The following is a 21,192-nucleotide window of genomic DNA, read 5'->3' as shown; positions in this document are numbered from 1 at the left end:
TATATTTATTGTTAGATATTGAAAGGCCCGATGATTGGTCGATTGTTTTTGGTAGAAATTTCCTTAAGTCAATAGGTTCTATCATAAACATGAAAAAAGGTACCATCACCTTCGGCCTTGGTGTAGAAAAGGTAAAATTCACTATGAGAAACCCCAAAAGAGGCCACCGACGATTCACTTTATGTAATTATCTTATTTTTCTTTTTTAATAATAATAAGAGGAAGAATAGGGGTGTCAACTTAATTAGTTGGACTATTTGTAATAACCCAATATTTTATCTGCATTATTTAGTTAATTTGTAAGTGGTCTTAATTATTAATATTATTTTATGAGTTTAATAAATAAGTAAAATAAGTGAGTATTGTGAAGATATGTAAGGTTGGTTATTACTTTGTGATTAAGTTCATAAATTACCAAAGATTTATGTAACTTGCTTTTGGTATAGCCACGTGACTAATCATAAGTATGAGATAAATAAGGGTTAATGTGGGTTATGCCTTCAACAACTATATATATGCCTTCTAAATTGATCTGCCGTTTTGGTTAGGATAATAATGCAAACCATTTCAAAGTCTCCTTAGTTCCCCATTATATTGTTCCACTATCTCCCTTTTAAATACACACATGCCTTTCAGCTAACTCACATTAAAAACACTTCATATCTATATATATAAATCCTAGATAGTTATCCAATTGACTATCTAAACTCTAATCCACATCACCCACTTAAACCAATAAAAACCTTTCATTTAGTCCTATCACCCACTTACATATTCATTTAATGGGTGGTACTAAATGTTATTATTATTATTATTATTATTATTATTATTATTATTATTATTATTATTATTCTTCTTTTGGGTTACTATTCATTTTAATTTTTTTTCTTCATTTTATTATTTTTGGTTCATAATAGGTAATGCTTTTGCTAATAATCTTTTGGTACGCAAATTCATCGTCACATTCTTTTGGTTGATCCAAATAAAAATCAATTTGAAGTGTTAATAAAAAAATCGATAAAATAAAATTTACTGATTGTTTGTATGCTGTTCATGATTTTTATCATATTCAATTTTGAGTACGCGGTTAAGTTGGTTTATCTTTGCCTCAATATGTTTCAAATAAATATAAATGACCGATTTGATAATGAAGTAGTTTATCCAACTCAGAACCCTCCAATGAAATTTATAATACAAAAAAAAACTTATTATGTTCCAACATCAATTTTTTTTCAATGGTCAATTATATGTTGGTATTTCTAGAGTTATTTTAAAGAATAAATTAAAGATATTGCTAATCAATGTTAATGAAGAATATACCAATTACCAAGGTGACTTCAAATGTAGTGTATAAATAATTTTTTTAAAATGTATAAACACATATTTAATATCTATATCACATTTAAATAACTTATATTGTTACTATTATTTTGATAATACTTATTTTTCGATTTTAGATTTACTACTTATACAAATAAATTTTGTATGTTATAGTATTAAACAACGCATAAAACCCGTGCATCGCACGGGTAATCGTCTAGTATATATACATTGCGTGTTACAATTTTACATCCTACTAATCAAACACTAGAAACTCACGCAATTCTCCATCACAAGCAAATCTCTTATGTATATCAGTGTTAGATCCTAGTAAATTATTAGCTTCAAAGAATGGTTAAGTACTTGATCATTGTGTTGGACATTTAAAGTATGAAGCGCGTAAGGTTAGAGTTTTTTTCCGATAAACTCATGCTACATGAGTAAGTTATTATAGTGTCCTTGAAACACATTGTTAATTAAATAAGGAATTTTTGACACTAAATATGATTTAAAGTTAATTTAGGTTAAATGAGCCTGCGTGAAGTAGAATTGTGGTATAAAATGAACCCTTTAACTTACAAGAAACTGAAACATGCTCAAGATATGAAAACATAAAGCCTCGAAAGAAGCAGTTTCCATCTCCCTGAGTACGCCGAATGGCAGCATATTGCTGATCAAGCACCTTGATTTTCTCCAATAAGACAGGACTGCCTGATTGATATTCAGTAGCCAAGCTAGATTGCGGTTCCTTGTCACCAACAAATGGAAATTTCTTGGCTTCATCATCCTGAATAGAAAATTGCTGCGGCATTACATCATCATCCTCAAAATTTCCCCAACAGGATTTTGGACCAGCCTCATACTAAACTTCCCCATCATCCAAAGCTGGTTCTTTATTCCACATTTTTCTTCTTAAACCAATTCAATTTTCAATCTGTTTTAGAACAATCAACAATCTATTCAAGAACTAAACAACCCTTACGAAGCTGAAGAGTGAAATGAGTGTGGCGAGAGTGAGTGAGGTGGAAGAGCGACAATACTGAACACGAATCCCTAAATTCTCGAAGTTCTTTTAATCAAATTAATGTTGTTGTTATTAGAGCTTAAAAATAAAACAACAATTGAAACCAAATTGAACACAATACAACCGAACTCAAAAACCCAACTAAAAAAATTATTCATAATCAAACAAAAATTTATTCATATTTCAAAATATATCACTCCTAAATACCATTGAAATCAAAAATCAAACAAAACAATTAAAAAACCATATGTAAAACCCTAAAATGAAGAATACAGAAATTGAATACATAAACTTCAAATCCTAAATTGTAATAACCCAAAATCTTATTGTAGTTAATAATAATTATCATTGGCCTAAAGTTAAATTAAGTTACTAATTTAATTAAAACTCAGTTGTTGTAACATTCTAGCTAAATAGATATATTAGTGACAAGTGCTCTTTTTACTTTTTACTACCAATTAAAAATTTTAGTTACAAATTATTTAATACTATTGTAATTATTTAACAAAAGAGATGGTAATTTAGGTAATTGGGATGAACATGTTATAATGGATAAACATAAGGAAAATTCTATCGTACATTCTTTAGTTAGAATGTTTTGATACATTCCTAATCTGACCAATGAGAATGTAGTGTTGACTAACTTTAAATTATATGGTACAAATAACATATATGGTACTTACCATGTACCCTTATATCTATTAATATTTCAACTAAGTCCTTAATATAATAAAAGTTACAAAATTACCCCAATATTTAAATTATTTTTAATTTTAATTGTGATTGTAAATCATTTAAAACAAAATTACAACTAAAATTAAATCAAAAAACAACAACTTCATCGTTATATTTTTTTGAAGCAAACTTCATCATTTTCCTTTTCCTGAACTTGTGTTCATCATCAACAAAAATAATATATTTTAGTTTATTATGACATAATAGATCTGGATCTAACAAACATGTCACTTCATCAACAAATCAAATGCAACAACTTTGCTGATGTTTGGGTAACTGCTGAGTTGTTTTCAAGTTTTTGAAAAATATGATTTTAGGTTTTTTGTTTTAGACCATTTGAATCAAAATTAAATTCATAAATGTATTGTAAACGATTTTTGTGATGCTTTTGGGTAATTAATTGTTATTTTTGACGTTTAAATGGACATGAAACCGCCTGGTTAATGCTTGGGATCGCGGGTCTGGAACCGGGTCGGAGTGACCCGGCTGGAGGTTGAAGATGATGTTAAGTATTTCTATGGATCCTGATTGTATATATACAACATACCGCAAATTTTATCATTATGTATTATCATGGCCGAGCGGTTTGCATCTTTGTAAATTGCTACCATGTCACGGGTTTGACTCCCTATTGCAACATTTTATCATTATCCTTATTAGTTTTAATCACATTTTTATATTGTAATTTTACTAAAAAAATATTTTAACAAAATATAGAAAGTATATAAGAGCATCTCTAATGGTGATACCACTTTGGGTATCATATATTAATAACAAGTGGTCCATACAATGCAATGTAATATTTATGCAACTCATACATATTTTGCTACAATGGTGATACCAACTTTTGAGTATCATACATTAATAACAAGTGGTCCCTTCTATATATATTTTTTATTGTCTAAATAAAAATAAAAATAATTTAATTTAATAAATACCTAGATAAATAAATTAATAATTAAATATAATGAGAAATACATGACAATAAATAAAAAATGGTGAAAAACGCATAAATATGACGGGAAATATATAATGAAAAATTAATTAATTTTTGTTATTATACTAGGATCCATTTGATAGAAAACAAATAAAATATAACTTGAGAACAAAACAAATAAAAATTGTGTAATATATAGAATAATACGAAATAGCATTAAATTAACATCCAACTACAAGAAGAAGAAAAATCTTTTTTGCACTTGTTGTTGAAGAAACGAAATTGAATGAAAACTTATGAAATGAAAGGTAACAAAGAAATAAAACTTTCCTATAGTAAAAAAACAAAAAGAAGATCTTGTCATTGAATGTCAAGGATAATATTTTGATATATATGGAAGCTAATAATAACATTAAATTGATTATTTGGTTAAAAAAATAGAAAGAAAAAAAAAACAATGGTAAAACTATCCCAAAAAACTTTAGGTCTCCGTATTAATATATGAATATAAATAGGCTGCCTTATTAATATATTAGTAAAAACATAGGTCGTGTAAAAATCACAAAAAAACTTAGGTCCATGTATTAAATATTTGAGTATAAATAGTCCCATAAAAATTATTAAAAAATAATTAGATCACCGTATTAAATATGAGTATAACCCGTAAAATTGTAAAAAAATAAAATAAAATAGACAACTTAATTAATATATAAATAAAAATATAAGTCCCGTAGAAATCACAAAAAAAAAAAGGTTTTCATATTAATATTTGAGTATAAATATATGTCCCACATGTGTTATAAATGAACGGGCAAACTTTTTAATATGAGTAAAACACATAGGTCCAGTAGAAATCACACAAAATATATGCGTATAAAAAATATTAAAAAATTGGAAACTTCATTAATAAGAGTATAAAATAGTCCCCGCATAAATCACACAAAAAGATTAGATCCTTGTACTAATATATGAGAATAGAAATTATGAAAGAAAAAATAATTAGGTCACTGTATTAATATATGATCCAATATAACTCGTAAAATTATATAAAAAAAAAAAACTTTATTAATATATGATTAAAAATATAAGTCTCGTAAAAATCACAAAAAAAAATGTTATCATATTAATATATGAGTATAAAGTTAGGTCTACATAAATTATTAATATATGGGAAGTTTTTTGTACAAACTTTTGAATAAAGACACAAAATACCCCTGAATTCAATGACGTGTCAACAAATAAAGTATAATTTTGTTTTTGAACAAAAATATAGTATAATTTGACTTTAGATTATACTTCGGTTCAATTGAAGCACTATTTATCCTAATATTTGATTGAAAATTATACGCCGATCCAACTGAAACACTATTAACCCTGATCTTTGATCGAGTGTTTTTCACCGGTTGAAGCTAATAACTTAAAAATTATAAAAACAAATTAAAATTTAAAAATAAAACATAATTTGACTTAAGATTATATTTCGATGAGTTTAATTGTTATGCACCGTTGGTGTAAAGATTCTTTACACATGCATCCAATGATGTCTTGCCTGTGTTTTTAAATACCATACATGATGTGTTGATATATTATTAGATGCATGTGTAAAATAATTTTACATCGACGGTGCATATAATTAAATTCTATTTCGATTCAACTGAAAAACTATTTAAACATGATTATAACAGGATATACTGAAATATATTATTAGGGAGTGCAAAATTAACATGTAATTATCATATAGCCCAGTGGCTAAGTGTATTTGTTGCCGACTGGTAGTGGTTTCGTAACATGGCTTTGCCAATTTTATTTTTCTTTCTGTATTTACGGTGTTTTTATAAAATATAATTTGCAAAAAATTGCAACTGATGGGATTCGAACCCACAAAATGCTGATAAATGATAAACCCATCAACCACCAAGACACATTGGTAATTAGTGACTCTTTGCGTTATATAATATGTATAAAACAATATTGATAAAAATATATTAAATCAACCTTCATCTTCAACCTTCAGCCGGGTCACATCGACCCGGTTTCAGACCCGCGATTTTCAGCGACAACCGACGATTTGTGGTCATTCAAACGTCGATAATAACAATTAATTAACCAGAAACATCACAAAAACAATTTTCAATATATTTATGATTTTAATTTTGATTCAAATAGTCTAAAACAAAATACCTAAACTTACATTTTTTAGAAACTTGAAAAGGAGATCTTGCCACCACCACATATGCTACCACTAATACTACTCTGTTTAGATGAATCAAACCCACTAATACTATTCGATTTTCTTACTTGATTTGTTTAAAATCTTATGAGTTTAATAAAACTTTCTAGAAACAATGGATCTTGAAATTGAAATTTTGAGTTTGAAATATTGTGGGTTTAAGATTTTCTGGTATTATACACAAGGTGTTCTTCATTTGGCCTTGTTTTGGTTTTGATTTTGTATTTTTTTTTTACTCAAGGTTTTGATTTATTTAGATTATTATAACTAGCGGGCCAGGCAGGCGCGTCCGCGCCTGCCTGTATCTAACTTATGTACCCAAAAAAAAAGATACGCCTTATGTTATGGTGAGTTTGTTAATAAAAGATTTTTGTTACTACTAAAAAAAAGCAAGGGTAATGTTGGTATTATGAAAATTCTACCCCAAAACTCATGTATTCTTTTTATATATTACTAGCGGGCCAGGCCTGTGTCTAACTTATGTACCCAAAAAAAAAAGATACGCCTTATGTTATGGTGAGTTTGTTAATAAATTTTTTTTGTTGCTACTAAAAAAAAGCAAGGGTAATGTTGGTATTATGAAAATTCTACCCCAAAACTCATGTATTCTTTTTATATATTATAGTATAGACTAGATATAGATGAAAAAACCATAAAAAAAAAGAGAGGAAGTTAAGGGCAATTATGGAATAATTAAAAAACCATAAAGGAAGTTAAGGGCAAAATGGACCAAAAAAAATCCAGCCCAAACTCCCTTATCCCCTTTATATATTGTTATAGAATAGATTATAATTATGATATAATATATATTTAATATTAACTTAATTAGGGGCTGATGTGCAATAAATAAAAGTTTCATAGGATTCACCATAGACATGCGCTAGAGCTGTCAAAGGGGCCGACCCAGTCCGGCCTGGCCCGGCCTGGAAGGGCCCGATCAAATAAAGAGGCCGGCCCAGCCCGTTAACTCCATGGCCTGGCCCGCTTAGCCCGATCCGATAAGCAAAAGCCTACATGGCCCGATGGGCCAGCCCACTAATTTTCATAGTATTTTTTTGTTGAAAAAAAAAACATATTCTACTAAATTTATGTTATATTTCTCAACTAAATCTTCAAAAAGGTAATTCGTATCCCTATATTTTCTCACATAATCTCATTCTAATCCAATAAGTTTTCTTGTCATATTATTATTATTACTACAAAAAAAAATTCCAAGTTTTATATGTTTCATTCATCCATTATAATTTAAGTAAAAAAAATAAAAAAGTAAAAAAAAACAAAAATATAGAAAGAATATAAAATAAATACAATAAAAAGATGATAGGCTTAAAATCACCATATTCCAAGTTTTATATTCTTTGTTGTAATTGCACAAAAAAAATAAAAAAAAAAATATAAAAAGATGATATGCTTAAAAATAGGAATAAAATATAACAATAAAAAGATTATAAAAAAATTTTAAATAATTTTTTTAATTCTTTAAGGGGCCTGCCTAAAAGCCTGTGGGCCGGCCCATGAAAAAGCCTGACCCAATATGGTCTGGCCCGATAAGGCCCGACCCCCATTTTATGAAGCCCAGCCCGTGTAAAAGGATAGGGCTAATGGGCCGGCCCGATAGCCCGACCCTTTTTGACTACTCTACATGCGTTGTGTAACACCCAAACCCATTATTTATATATTTCTACCTTTAGTAAAAATCTTTTTCAAAATACGCAACGGAAAGTAATGTTTGATATTATAAAAGTTGTGGTTCGAGTATTACATTCTTCAATCAAAATAATACTAATGTAGTTAATTAGTAAAAATACTTGTTTATACAAATCTTAAATCAAATAATGTATTTATTAACTATACAAAACAACCTAGATAAGGAGACTCTATATACATATAAAACCCCTTTTTCCCGTGTCACAATCAGAGCGGAGCTTCATCGACGACTCGACCTCGATAACCACAAAACCTGTGAATCTGGACCCCCAACGGTCCAGCACATAACACATAAAAGAGAGTTAGACAAGATACTCAAAATATACAAGTGTAAGTAAATGGTACTTAAACACTTCTTCATAAAACATGCATAATCATACATTATACACATACATCATCATCTATCATTCAATTATAAGTTCTAGATCATTATAATCAAGCATCACTTCATCGAATAGAAATAAGCACACTTAGCAAAATAAGTGTCACATAACAATTATCACATAAATGCAAACATATGTGTCACATATCAAATATCAAATAATGTAAACATATCCTAATGCAATCTAATGCCACAATCTTCATGCTATGTCCCCTAGACATATCTAATGCATGTGGTACCATCGTCTTTATTAGAGTATCTCACCTCTAATATCCTTCTTTATCGGATAAATATAATCCGATATCCTTCTTTATTGGAATATCCAATATCCCTAATATAATTCATGAATGCATGTATGTTTTCATGAATATTCTCACATCAACAATCACATTTAGCATTAAGCTCGTCATTTATAAATGTGGAACACTATCCAACATTTCGTCTTTATTAAGATAACACTATACCTTAATATACGTCTTTATCGAATAACATAATTCGATATCCTTCTTTATTAGAATCACATAATCCTAATATCCTTCTTTATTAAGTTGATTAACACCTTAATATACTTCCTTGATATTTAAACAAACATCATCAACACAATCAACAACAATTATATTCCACACATATAATCAACAATTATCATCACAATACAATTAATCATGGTTATAAACACCTAATTGTATGTTAGAATACCCTAATCACATGTTACAAGTGTCCAATTACACTTAAACAATTAACAGAAATGTTGCGGTCACAGTGCTGTTCGCTGAGCGAGGGCTTAGCGAGCCGTAGCGAACCTGCCCTGTTCGCTGAGCGAAGGCCTAGCGAGCCGTAGCGAACCACACCAGTGGAGCTCATGCTCGTGGCGAGCTGTAGCGAATGGCTCCTGCCAGAAATGCTCAAAACATGCGATTTCCACCCAAATTCACCCAAAAATCCCATTTTTCATGTTATAAACCCGAAATGAGTTTGTATTCAAGTGCAACAAACATATCTAACACACAAAAGGACGGTTCATTTCACCGATCTACCATTTTTACTACGAAAAAGTAGATATTTAACACTTTTACTCAAAACTCTCAAGAACACAAAGTTCTTGAGTTTAATCATTCATAAACTTCGTTTCTAACCATTAAATTCGTTCATACATCATGTTAAAAGCATATTAAGCATGTTATGAACCTTAGAATCGATTTCCATTAAGAAAATCCATCCAAAACTAAAACGAAAATGGGGTGGAGGAAGTTCGGGTGAGGAGAAATCGACATTCTCCCCTTCCTCGAGTCACCCACGAATATGAAATCTACTCTCTTACCTTAGATCCGACGAAAGCTCGACGATTGCTCTTGATCTCTCTTGCTCAAGCTTGCCCTAGCTCTCCTCTTGCTCTCCCTTCTCTCTACTTCTCCCAAAAACAAGAAAAATGAATTCTTTCTCTCTCTAAGGGCTTCATATAGCGCCCCCCTCTCATGAGACAAGGCCCATTGGCCCTGAAGCCCACTAACTTGGCCCAACTCGTGTTAACTCTCACTAACTCGCGCGTTAACTAAAACTCTCGATAAATAACTTAAAGTTACTATCTTACTTAAAAACCACGTCACCAAATAATTAGACACTTACATAGTGAATAATAAATTTGGGTCGTTACACGCTGATGTGGAATTAATTGACATTCTATTGATCAATTGAAAAGAATGTACTAAAACAGTCCAAAATAGGGCTGCACCATAGAAGCTCCCTTAAAACTTTATGTGGAGTTTCAAATATTTGAATACTGTAATTTATCTTTGCACTAATTTCGACATTTCAATTTGAGACATTTGATGTTAAGTTCCTTTTTTCTTTGTTGTTTGTATGATGTACGTACTTATCTACAGTTGTTTGAAGTTGTTGTTATGTGTTTCTTTTTTTTTTTTCTGTTTTATTTCATACTAATGCCTATATAAGTTACTCTATATATAGTCAGTCAGTCTCTAATACCAATCATTAATCATCAATTTATAAAGAAAAAATGACATAACTGTCCTGCTTAGTTGTCACAGTATTAGTCATTACCTCCGCCAAATATGAGAGAGACCAATTCATCTTTCAAAAGATAAAACAGCAGGAGCAATCCTTGATGAAATACATCCGAGATACATATCAGATTGAAACAAATCATTATGTCTAGTCCTTAATGTTAAATATGCTTGGATCTTAACCCCAAAAGTTAACTCAAAGCGTGAGGTTGCCCTCACATATTTATACACTTTACATCACGGGAACCTAAGCAATGTGAGACTTCAAACAAACTCCAACAACACAAACTCCTTATTCAACACCCACCCTCACGCCTAGCATGGTCCTGAGTCAAATGCCCACATTACAGTCCTTAACCCGACTCTGATACCATGTTAAATATGCTTGGATCTCAACCCCAAAAGCTAGCTCAAAGGGTGAGGTTGCCCTCACATATTTATACACTTCACATCCCGGAAACCTAAGCAATGTGAGACTACAAAAAAACTCCAACAACACAAACTCCTTATTCAACACTCAAGAGGAACTTTCCCACCGACTTTCATATTAGAGAAGTGTAGAATGATTAACACCTACAACTACTTAAATTTTGTATTTTTACATTGGAATCAATGGAGTTTGAACTTAGGACATTATGTATACTATTAAATTCCTCATCACTAAACTAAGGGCATATTTATTGTTGATTTTTTTAAAAGGTCTTGCTAATATACACACCCACTCACTTTTGTGAAGGTGTGTATTAGCATGATACACCCTCATTTTTAATTTGTCACAAAAAGCCCCACTCTCTCCAACTGTGATTATTTTATTTTATTTTATTACTTTCAAAAAAAATATTATTTTATTTTATCACTTAAAGTAACTTTGCTTCCAACCAATCATTCTAGTACGGTGGAGAGAAAGAAGAAAAGCTTGTCCATGTCTATGGAATGGAAGTGGCTCTTTGGCATTTTAATCATCAATTTATTTTATTTTTTTCAACAAAAACATTTAAATAATCATCAAGTTATTTCATGTTCGTTAGTAATCAACACCAATCATTCATTCGGTGTCATATTTAGACTTTCATCATATTCTTTCATGAAAATGGAGAAACTATTTATTTTTTTTAACGAACAAAGTACCAACATTTTAGTGTTCCATTAAAAACTAGTTTCTCAAGTAGACAATGAAGACAAAATAAAAGGTTGGAGGACGTTGAATACTGGTGAAGTAGTGAGAAGAGGATAATATTTTTTTTTTTTTTTTATAAGCAAAAATTAGATTATAAGGATTACAAGGGGTACTCAACCCTTACAATTCTTATAGCAACCATTACATGCTAATAATGCATTTTAATGGACCCTTACACCAATCTGAAAAAATACAAGAAGACTTACTAGCTATTTTATATATAAACCAAAACCATGAAATATAAATAATCTTGTCTTCTAAGGCTTTCCAATTAATAGATTCTCCTCTAAAAATCACATTGTTACGCGCACGCCATATACATCAAGTGGTGGCCAACCAAATAACGTGACGAGCTTTTTCGTACTTCTTATTTCACTACTAGAAAAAGTTCAAATACCGACGGAATTTAGAGACGGAATTTGTTTCTTCTCTAATAGAGATGGAATTAGAGACAAAAAAAAGATGTTAGAGACCGAAATTCAAATATATGTATTAGTCACGGATTTTAGAGACAGAAATTTCCGTGTCAATAAAATTTCGTGTCTAAATCCGTCTCTATTTTATTATTTTTATAATTATAATTGAAATAAATAGTTAGAGACGAAAATTTGAGACGGATTTTAGTCGTGTCTAATAATTTCTGTCTCTATATTCGTCTCTGATTGGTCAACTTAAAATTAAAATAGTCAAATATTTGTCAGAGACAGAAGTAATCCGTCTCTGAATTAATCTGTCTCTAGAATCTGTCTCTAATGAAATAACATTGAAAAATTTATTTTTCGTGTCATCCCTCCAAAAAGTTTACTCAGTTTTTCGTGTCATCCCTCCAAAAAGTTTACCCAATTTTTTCACTGCCCGCCAAAAAGTTTAACAGAATTATAATTTTATTAAATATTTTTTTATAATAATAAGATTTTATTTTAATCACTCCTCCATGAGTTTTTGAAGCATCTGATAATTTTATTATTCTTTCAAAAAATATCTGATAATTTTTTTTGAAGCATCTGATAATTTTATTATTCTTTCAAAAAATGATTAAATTTAATATTTTTAAGGCAATTCCTTAAAATTCCTTAGATGCAATAGAAAGAATAAACACATTAACAAACAATTATCAAAAGCAGAGAAAGAAAACACACAAGATGAAAGAACCCTAACCACAGTCACCACCGCACCACTGTCTCTCTCAGATCTCGTCTCAACACAGTCACCACTGTCGGCGGCCATCACTTAGTCTTCAATCACGTAGTTGGAGATCTTGCTCGTCTGCGTTTGCCTTCAATCAAGGTATGTAACTCTCTTTTTTCTTGATCCTAATCCTCTTTTCCCCTTCAGTTTGGTGTTTCTCCCCTTCAATTTGGTGTTTTTCCCATTTAATTTCACACCCATTTCTTCAATCACTCTGGTCAGTTCCACGAAAACCCTAACTCCAAACTCATTACCATGCTGAAAGTAGGGGTGTGCATGGTCGGTTTTTCTCCAAAACCAAAACCAAACCATTTATAAACCATTTTTTTGGATTAGTATCCATAACCAAATCCACATTTTATTTAAAACCGGTTATCAAACTAGTTATAAATATGATTATGGTTACGTAACCGGTTAAATTTGTAAATCCGATTTTTAAATGGGTTATTTATCAAATTTAGTTTAAAACCGGATATTTCTTAAATTCAATTTTAAATCTAGTTTTTTTTTTGTTTGGGACCAATTATCCTCCAAATTCATTTTTTTTCTTTATTAAATCTCTCCACGTGCTTATTGTCAAAAAAATGAATTAAAAATAAATATGCATATTAAAAAAATATAAATGCAAATTTTTTTAGGAAGGAATACATATAATTATAACGTCCAAAAATAAAAAAGAAGGAAGGAATACGTAAAAATATAAATATATAAACTGGGAAAAATATATAAATATATTGATGAAAAAAAAAATTGAAACACCAAAACGGAGAAAGAAATAACGGGAAAGAAAGAGCGGCGCCGGTCACTCCAAAAATTTATTGAAAATTTATTTTTCGTGTCATCCCTCCAAAAAGTTTATGAAATAATATTGAAAATTTATTTTTCGTGTCATCCCTCCAAAAAGTTTACCGAATTTTTTCACTGCCCGCCAAAAAGTTTTACAGAATTATAATTTTATTAAATATTTTTTTATAATGATAAGACAAGAGTGTCTTTGACATAGGTTTCACCTTCTTCCTCCACCATCCACTCCGTTTTCGCCGTCCACCATCCACTCCGTTTTCGCCGTCCACCATCCATCCACTCTGTTTCATCACCTTCTTCCTCCACCATCCACTCCGTTTCATCGTCGTCCACTCCTCCACCATTCAGAGGTCGGGTTCTTCACTCCTCCATCCACGATTCCACTCCGTTTCATCGTCGTCCACTCCTCCACCATTCAGAGGTCGGGTTCTTCACTCCTCCATCCATGATTCAGAGGTCGGGTTCTTCACTCCCCCATCCACGATTCAGTCGCGAACTCAATTCGTTTCCTTCTCCGGATTCGGTAATGCTTTCTCTTAGGTTTTTCTTTTTGTGATCTTTTCCTTGTTAACCCTTCTTCTCTTAGATTTCTACAATTTTCTGCAATTTTCTCTTAATTGTTGTTGTTTAGTGGCCTGTTTTGCAGGCCATCGATTTCAAGGACTCGCCGTTGTCACACCTTGCTCCTTCCATCCATCCATCCCTCTACTACGAAATTAAAGTGAGTTATGATTTGAATTCAAAATCTTAATCCTTACCTTGTGACATGGCTGTGTAAAATTTGATGATACCACTGCAATTGTGTTCTTAATTTGATGATACCGCTAAAATTTGATGATACCGCTGCAATTGTGTTCTTAAAATTTGATGATACATGGCTGTGTAATCCTTACCTTGTGACATGTAAAATTTTATGATTTGGATTATTTGTAGTTTTGTTAAGTGTGAGTTTAATTGTGTTCTAATCTAATTATAAAACCAGTTCTGTTTAATTATGTTTAGAATTACTTATTGTGAGATTAAGTGAAAACTCACTTGTTTAATTAGGTTCATGTCATGGTTTTGAATTTGAAGATTGTGCTTGTGAAATTATATTAATTACGTTCATCTACTAAACAATATGACAAACTACTATATGTTTGCTTTCAACTTCTTGTACGTTAGAGGTGGCTGGTTTTCCTCCCTAGTTAGAACAAATATTCCCCCCTAGTTTCTTTGATTCTATGGAGCAAAGTATTCCAATCATTTTGTGCAAGTTAGAACAAATATTCCCCCCTAGTTTCTTTGATTCTATGGAGCATCTTCCAATTCATTTGCCCTATGAAGCTAGGGTTGGTGGTCCCGTGCAATACCGATGGATGTATCCTTTTGAAAGGTTTAGTCATCTATCCTCTTTTTTTAATAATTACCATGCGAGTATTAATTGTATTAATGTCTTCAAATGATTTATAGGTTTATTCGTACCTTAAAAGACAAGGTCACAAACACAGCTGCAATTGAGGGATCTATTTGTGAAGCATACTTAGTGGAGGAGACCTCTACATTTGCGTCTTACTATTATCCACCTGATGTTCCTTGTAGAAGAACAAGAGTACCGCGGAATGATGATGGAGGTGAAAATTGTTCAATTGGACCACCATATGAGGAACAAAGACGCAAAAATATGGAAGAAAATGCTAAAAGGATGATGGATCTCAATATTCGCCATCTCTCTCAATCCCTTCAAAATTCCTCTTCTAGTAAGGTGAATGAACTTAACAATGACAAGTCAGTGCTTGCTTTTAATTTCTTCTTCACTGTCCTCATACAAATAGTTGAATAATGTTTGACAAACTTCAAATTTCATCACTTTAATTTATTTTTTTATTGTTTATAGATGTCAGGTAGTGGAAGAGGCAAAAGAATTGCTCCCATTCAGCCAACCCCATCTCTTCCTCCCCAAACTAGGTCGAAAAGACTAATATCTCATCCCTCCCAAACTATGCCACAACCTGCCCCTTCTCGTCCACAAACTATGCCACAACCTGCCATATCTAAACCACTTAAGAAAACCACTACACCTGCCCCATTTTCTCATCCCCCCACTAGGCATGCTCCAATCTTATCTCAACCTTTGCAAAATACCTCTATATCTGCCCCATCTCATTCTAATACTGCACCTACATCTTCTCATCCCCAAACTATCCCTGCAGATGCCTCATCTCCTGCCTCATCTCCTGCACTTACATATAATTATATCCATATATGTTTGAAATTGCATCTTATTGTAATTTTTCTCATACTTTCAGCTTTGAACCAGAATCTACAGTGAGGGGTGCTATTACGAAAATCTTTAAAGAAAATTTTCAAGGCGCATGGTCATGTTGGAGTGCTGTTGATTCGACAACACAAGATTTTTGGTTTGCTGACTTTAAGGTATTGTGTGGAAATTTAGCTTAATAATGATCTGATTTTTGGTTTGCTGACTTTAAGTTGATTCGACCACACAAGAAAGTTGTAGTTTTAGATAAATACAAATGATCTGATTTTTGGTTTGGACTCTTAACTATAGCAATTGCAGTGAATAAAGGAACCTCAACAATTAGTCCCACTATCCCTACAATCACACATCCAGGAACATGAATTAACCTGCAAAATAAGTTCAAGTGTCAGAGTTTAGCAACAAAAGCCATGTTTTTGGCTTTGCTTTCCTGTTGTATTATGTGTCCGATATGTAGTCCTTGTGAATTTTTTGTGCCTTTTATTAATAAATCTATTTGCAATTAAAAAAAAAAAAACAGGTTGTGTTTGCAACTGAAATTACACTACTATTTGTATTGTTTGTTTGTAGGCCAAATACAAATGGCTTGAAAAGGATGAAGCTAGCATTAAAAAAAGCTTTAATAGTAGGGGAACATTGGCCCTGAAAAATGCTTTGTTCAAGGTTCGTAGCGGTAAAGATAAAGGTGAATGGATTGATGAAGACAAGTTAAAAGAATTAACGGATCAATGGAAAGGTGAAAAGTGGCAAAATATTTCTAAGATTAATACACAAAACAGAAAGTCTCAAGCTGGACATAATGTGCACAGTGGAGGATCCATTTCTGCTAGAGAACATGCCAAAAAAATGGTTAGTAGTAAATATGCTTTAGTGAATTTCAATTTAAATAGATTATACTAAATTTATGTTGGTTATTGTTTTAGAGGATGGAATTGAATAGAGAGTCAACCTGTTTTGAGGTTTATCAGAGAATGCATAAACCAAAGGGAAAATCAAATGAGTGGTTTAACAAAGAATAAGCTCTGATAGCTGTAAGTATAAACTAATCTTGTTTAAGTTATAACTTTTAGCAATGTAAATAATATACTAATAGTTACAATTTTTTAGGAAAGTTACCAAACTAAATTGTTTGAGAGAAATTCTCAAATAGGTGAGGGTAGTAACCAACAATCTGATGATAGTATATACATGGAAGTTGTTGGAGGCATTAACAAGAAGGGACACATATTTGGATTGGGATCTCAAGCTGCCACTATCAAAGAATCTTTGAAATTTTCTCCTTCAATTTCTACTGATGTGGTACAGTCAGATAAAGTTGCTGCTATGGAGGCTAAGATTGAAGCATTAACCGTTGAACTTGAGCAAAAGAATCTTGAACAAGAAACGTTAAAACAAAAGATGGAGCATTGGGACCAGATTTTTGGAAGGTTTGTGCCTAGTATTAATCAAAACTCTCCGGGTCAACTTGGAAGAGAAGGTGATAATGAAAATTATGAGATGGATACTAATGAAAATTATGTGATGGATGATGAAGATGATGTGTTGGATGATGAAGCTTAACTTTAGTTACTTTCTTTTATGTATTTTTGTTAAATCAATTGTATGAATATTTGTTTCTTTGACAATTTTAGGTTTGATATTATATTTAGTGCAGTAGTGGTGCACTTGATACTTTGTAAGAATGACATACATTTGGTGTCAATTGAAATTTGATTTTCTCACATTCTAGAATTATATAAATTACATATAGTAGATAAAAATTAATATTTGAAAAATTGTATAAGCATTTAATTGCTAAATAAGAAAAAAAAATTATAGAGACGGAAAATGTGTTTTGTCAATATGGAGACGAAATTCTATGCTTAGAGACGGAATTTTTGAGACAGAATTATTTGAATTTAGAGACGGACAATTCTGTCTCCTTTAGAGACGGATTTATTATGTTTTGAATTCAATATTTAGAGACGGATGTTTATTTGATAGTGACAGATAAATTCTGTCTCCAATCAGAGACAGAATATAAAATCTGTCTCTGATAGTTTAGAGACGAGGAAATTAAAGACAGAATCAAATCGGTCTCTAATTCTGTCTCTAACATGTTTAGTGACGGAATATTGGCATTTTAGAGACAGATTTTGCCCGTCGGTATTTAAGATTTTTCTAGTAGTGTTTTTCAATAAAACTCCAAAAGAGGAAAAATGTTTCCACCCGTCATCAAAAGAGATGAAATCCACATTCATCCATTTAAAAATCCGCTTCCACAACTTTTGAGAAAAAAAGCAATTAAAGAGCACATGAGGTAATTCCTCTTGTTCTTCAAAACAAAAAATGCAACATTGCTCATGCGGATTAACAAGGATAGATTTTCTTGCCAAGGCCATTCGAGTTGGAAGTCTTGATAATAATAACCTCCATCCAAAAATGCTTACTTTGGATGGAACATCATTTAACCATAATTGTTGTAAAGCTTTCACTACATTTTCATCAATAGCCACAACAACTTCGCGAGAGTGAAGGAACTTGATGACAAATCGTCACACTCTCTAATCCATGCCTATTTTAGCAACATTAGATACATTTTAGTAGGTTTTTAGCAATAAATATGAGAGAAATCTAACCATTAGCTTGATTACTTGTTTTGCAAGAAAACAGGAAAAACTGCAGGATTTGAATGATTTTCACTACGCTGGGGGCGTAGCCCATCACGCGCCGCGTGATGGAGCTCACAGAGAGCCAAGATTTTGACTCTGATCACGCGCCGCGTGATGCCTTACCACGCGCGGCGTGAAGCCTTGTTGAAGATGAAGATTGCTCTCTGACTTGATCACGCGCCGCGTGATTCTGTTACTACGCGCGGCGTAGTTGATGGATTTGCAACCACGCGCGGCGTGGTAGATCTGGCGCGCGGCGTGGTTGCCTTCTGTATATATAGTTTCTGCATAATTCTGTTTTCGGGTTGGAAAATTCTGCAACTTTTCACTACATTCTGGTTTTGGAACTTGAAGATCGTGATTCAACACTCCAGCGGAGAGCTCCAAGCACATCGAGGGCATGGATTCACAAGCCATGGCGATGAAGCGAGGAAGCGTACGAAGAACGATGAGGAGCTAAACTCCTTGGAGGTAGGATCTAGGATAGTTTAGGATGTAGTTCATTGAATGTAACCTGCAATTGTGTAAGATCATACTCTCTTTATAGTGTTCATTCAATTCAAGTCTGTTTCTAATGCTTTATAATCCTTCATTAGTGTTATAATGATTTTGAGTTAAGTCACGTGCGAGAGTATTGATTTAATGTCTGAACTGAATTGTATTGAGCACTCGAGTGTCTCCGGTCGAGAGATTGAGGCATAGAGTGTAGCGAACGATTGACGCGCGTTAACATCATTCGTTGTAGGTAGCTTCCGCCCGAGAGATCGGGGAAGTATCGACAACGAATAGAGTGGATTTTGACAAGAGATTGCGATTCACTAATTTGTCGATCTAGTTGTGAACACTTGAGTAGATCTTGTGACATTGTAGGTTGCATGCGGTTAGCTATAGACTAGATGATTCCGATGATTCTACCTCACTTTTCCATTATATCAAAGCACATTTTCTAGCAATTCATTACTCAACATACCCCCAATTTATGTGTATTTTCTGTATAATGTCTATGAACACCGTTCGACTAGTTTGATCACACAATCCCTGTGGATCGATATTTTTATTACTACGTGATTTTCGTGCACTTGCGAAATTTATCATCAAGTTTTTGGCGCCGTTGCCGGGGATTGTGATTGATTCAACTAGGCAATAGTGTTCATATTTTCTGTGTTTTCTTTATTATTTTCTGTTTTATATTTTTCTCCCGGAGCGTTCTACTTGTGTGTTTCATTGTGCATGCGGAGAACAGGTCCTCAAGAGCTGCAATTTGATCCAGAGATTGAAAAGACAGCTCGCGCAATTAGAAAAGCAACAAGGGAAGCCCAAGCTTCAAGGGGAAGAGTTTTGCTAGGTGATACACCGGACTGTCAAGAAAGGACTGCAGCAACAATGGAGGAAGAACAGGTTCCACCGGTTCCTCAACCGCCAAGGCGTACCCTTGGTGATTATGGGAGGAGAGACAATGACGCGTTGGCAAATCAAGGCTTTCAGCCGGCGAATCCTGTCTCATTCGACATCAAGAACACGGTCCTTTCCGCCTTAAAAGAGAATCCGTATTCAGGTTCGGAAGCTCAATGCCCGAATTTACACTTGTCTCACTTCTATGAAGCATGCGACTATACCGATCCACCGGGGTGAGCGAATCGGACAAAAGACTGAGGTTATTCAAGCATTCTCTCACCGGCCGTGCTAAAGATTGGTTAGACACGATACCAGCCGGAACTATTGAGACTTGGAGACAGCTGGAGCGGAAGTTCTTAGATCGTTACTTTCCTATTCATAAGTTTCTAGAAAGAAGGGCTGAAATTAGCAACTTCGAACAAGCGGATGGTGAGACGTTGTATGATGCTTGGGAGAGGTTTAAAGTTTGTCTTAAAAGGTGTCCGAATCACGGTTTCGATGGCCACAATCAGATGCAAATGTTTACCCAAGGTTTGAGGGCTCAAACGCGAATGATACTTGACGCATCAGCCGGTGGTTCGTTGAAGAACCGTGACGAAACTGAAGCAAGAGAATTGGTGGAAAGCATGGCTCAAAACGAGTATAGAGCTACTAATGATAGGGGAGCCAAAAAGAAAGGCGGAGTGTTGGAATTGGATACTCAAACAGCATTATTGGCACAGCAAAAGCTCATGACTAGCCAAATGGAAGCAATGATGAAGTTGCTGTCCAATCCACAAGTCCAATCTTCTCCAATAGGTAAAATTGACAATGTGCGCTGTGATTTTTGTTTGCAGGACCACCCAAATGGCGGATGCTTCCCGGAGGGTTCAGAGGAGGCTCGCTACTTGGCCAATTTCCGGAAGCCGTACAACAACAATAACAACGGGTCTGGATGGGGGAATGGTATGCAAGATCAAGGTACACAGCAACAGCAGCAAAGGCCTCCATCAAGGATGGAAGAGACTCTAAATCAGTTCATGCTCATGACCCAAAGCAACTTTGAAGCGATGAAATCGAGTCAAGCAACCTCTAACAAGAATCATGAAGCTTCTATCAAGAATCTTGAGGTGCAAATGGGGCAGCTGTCAAGGCAGTTTTCTATGTTGCAAAACCAAGGAGGTTTCGGTGGAAACACTCATGATAATCCGAAAAATGAAACTTGTAATGGAATCACTTTGAGGAGTAGAGAGATACCGGAAAGGCCAGCTATGGAGAAGCCCTTGAAAAAGAAGGTCATTGAGGGAGAAGTTGAAAATAAGCAAGAAGTTGAAGTTGAAAATGAGAGACGTGAGGGAGAAATAGAAAATGAAAATCTGTCT

At 33.1% G+C, this 21,192-nt stretch overlaps 1 protein-coding gene across 1 annotated transcript; it reads left to right on the top strand.

Annotated features, from left to right (window-relative positions):
• Window positions 1-13,695: 13,695 nt before the first annotated feature.
• On the top strand, window positions 13,696-17,489 carry LOC123884438. Its single transcript, XM_045933534.1, has 6 exons — window positions 13,696-13,709; window positions 13,980-14,048; window positions 14,172-14,246; window positions 15,814-15,940; window positions 16,356-16,634; window positions 16,893-17,489. Exons 1-6 carry the CDS (start codon window positions 13,696-13,698, stop codon window positions 17,343-17,345), a joined length of 1,017 nt encoding a protein of 338 aa, XP_045789490.1. The 3' UTR covers window positions 17,346-17,489.
• Window positions 17,490-21,192: the final 3,703 nt, after the last annotated feature.

The sequence above is a fragment of the Trifolium pratense genome, linkage group LG5 (assembly GCF_020283565.1).
Source record: "Trifolium pratense cultivar HEN17-A07 linkage group LG5, ARS_RC_1.1, whole genome shotgun sequence".
Lineage (NCBI taxonomy): Eukaryota > Viridiplantae > Streptophyta > Magnoliopsida > Fabales > Fabaceae > Trifolium > Trifolium pratense.
Note: the sequence above shows the minus strand (reverse complement) of the source record. Positions and strands in the feature narration are given on the sequence as shown.

What these genes read in the sequence shown, in the direction of transcription:
- LOC123884438 (XM_045933534.1), top strand. An exon ending in TTTGGTTTGCTGACTTTAAG is followed by an intron (nt 15,941 to 16,355) that starts GTATTGTGTGGA and finishes GTTTGTTTGTAG; the next exon opens with GCCAAATACAAATGGCTTGA. An exon ending in GAGAACATGCCAAAAAAATG is followed by an intron (nt 16,635 to 16,892) that starts GTTAGTAGTAAA and finishes ACAATTTTTTAG; the next exon opens with GAAAGTTACCAAACTAAATT.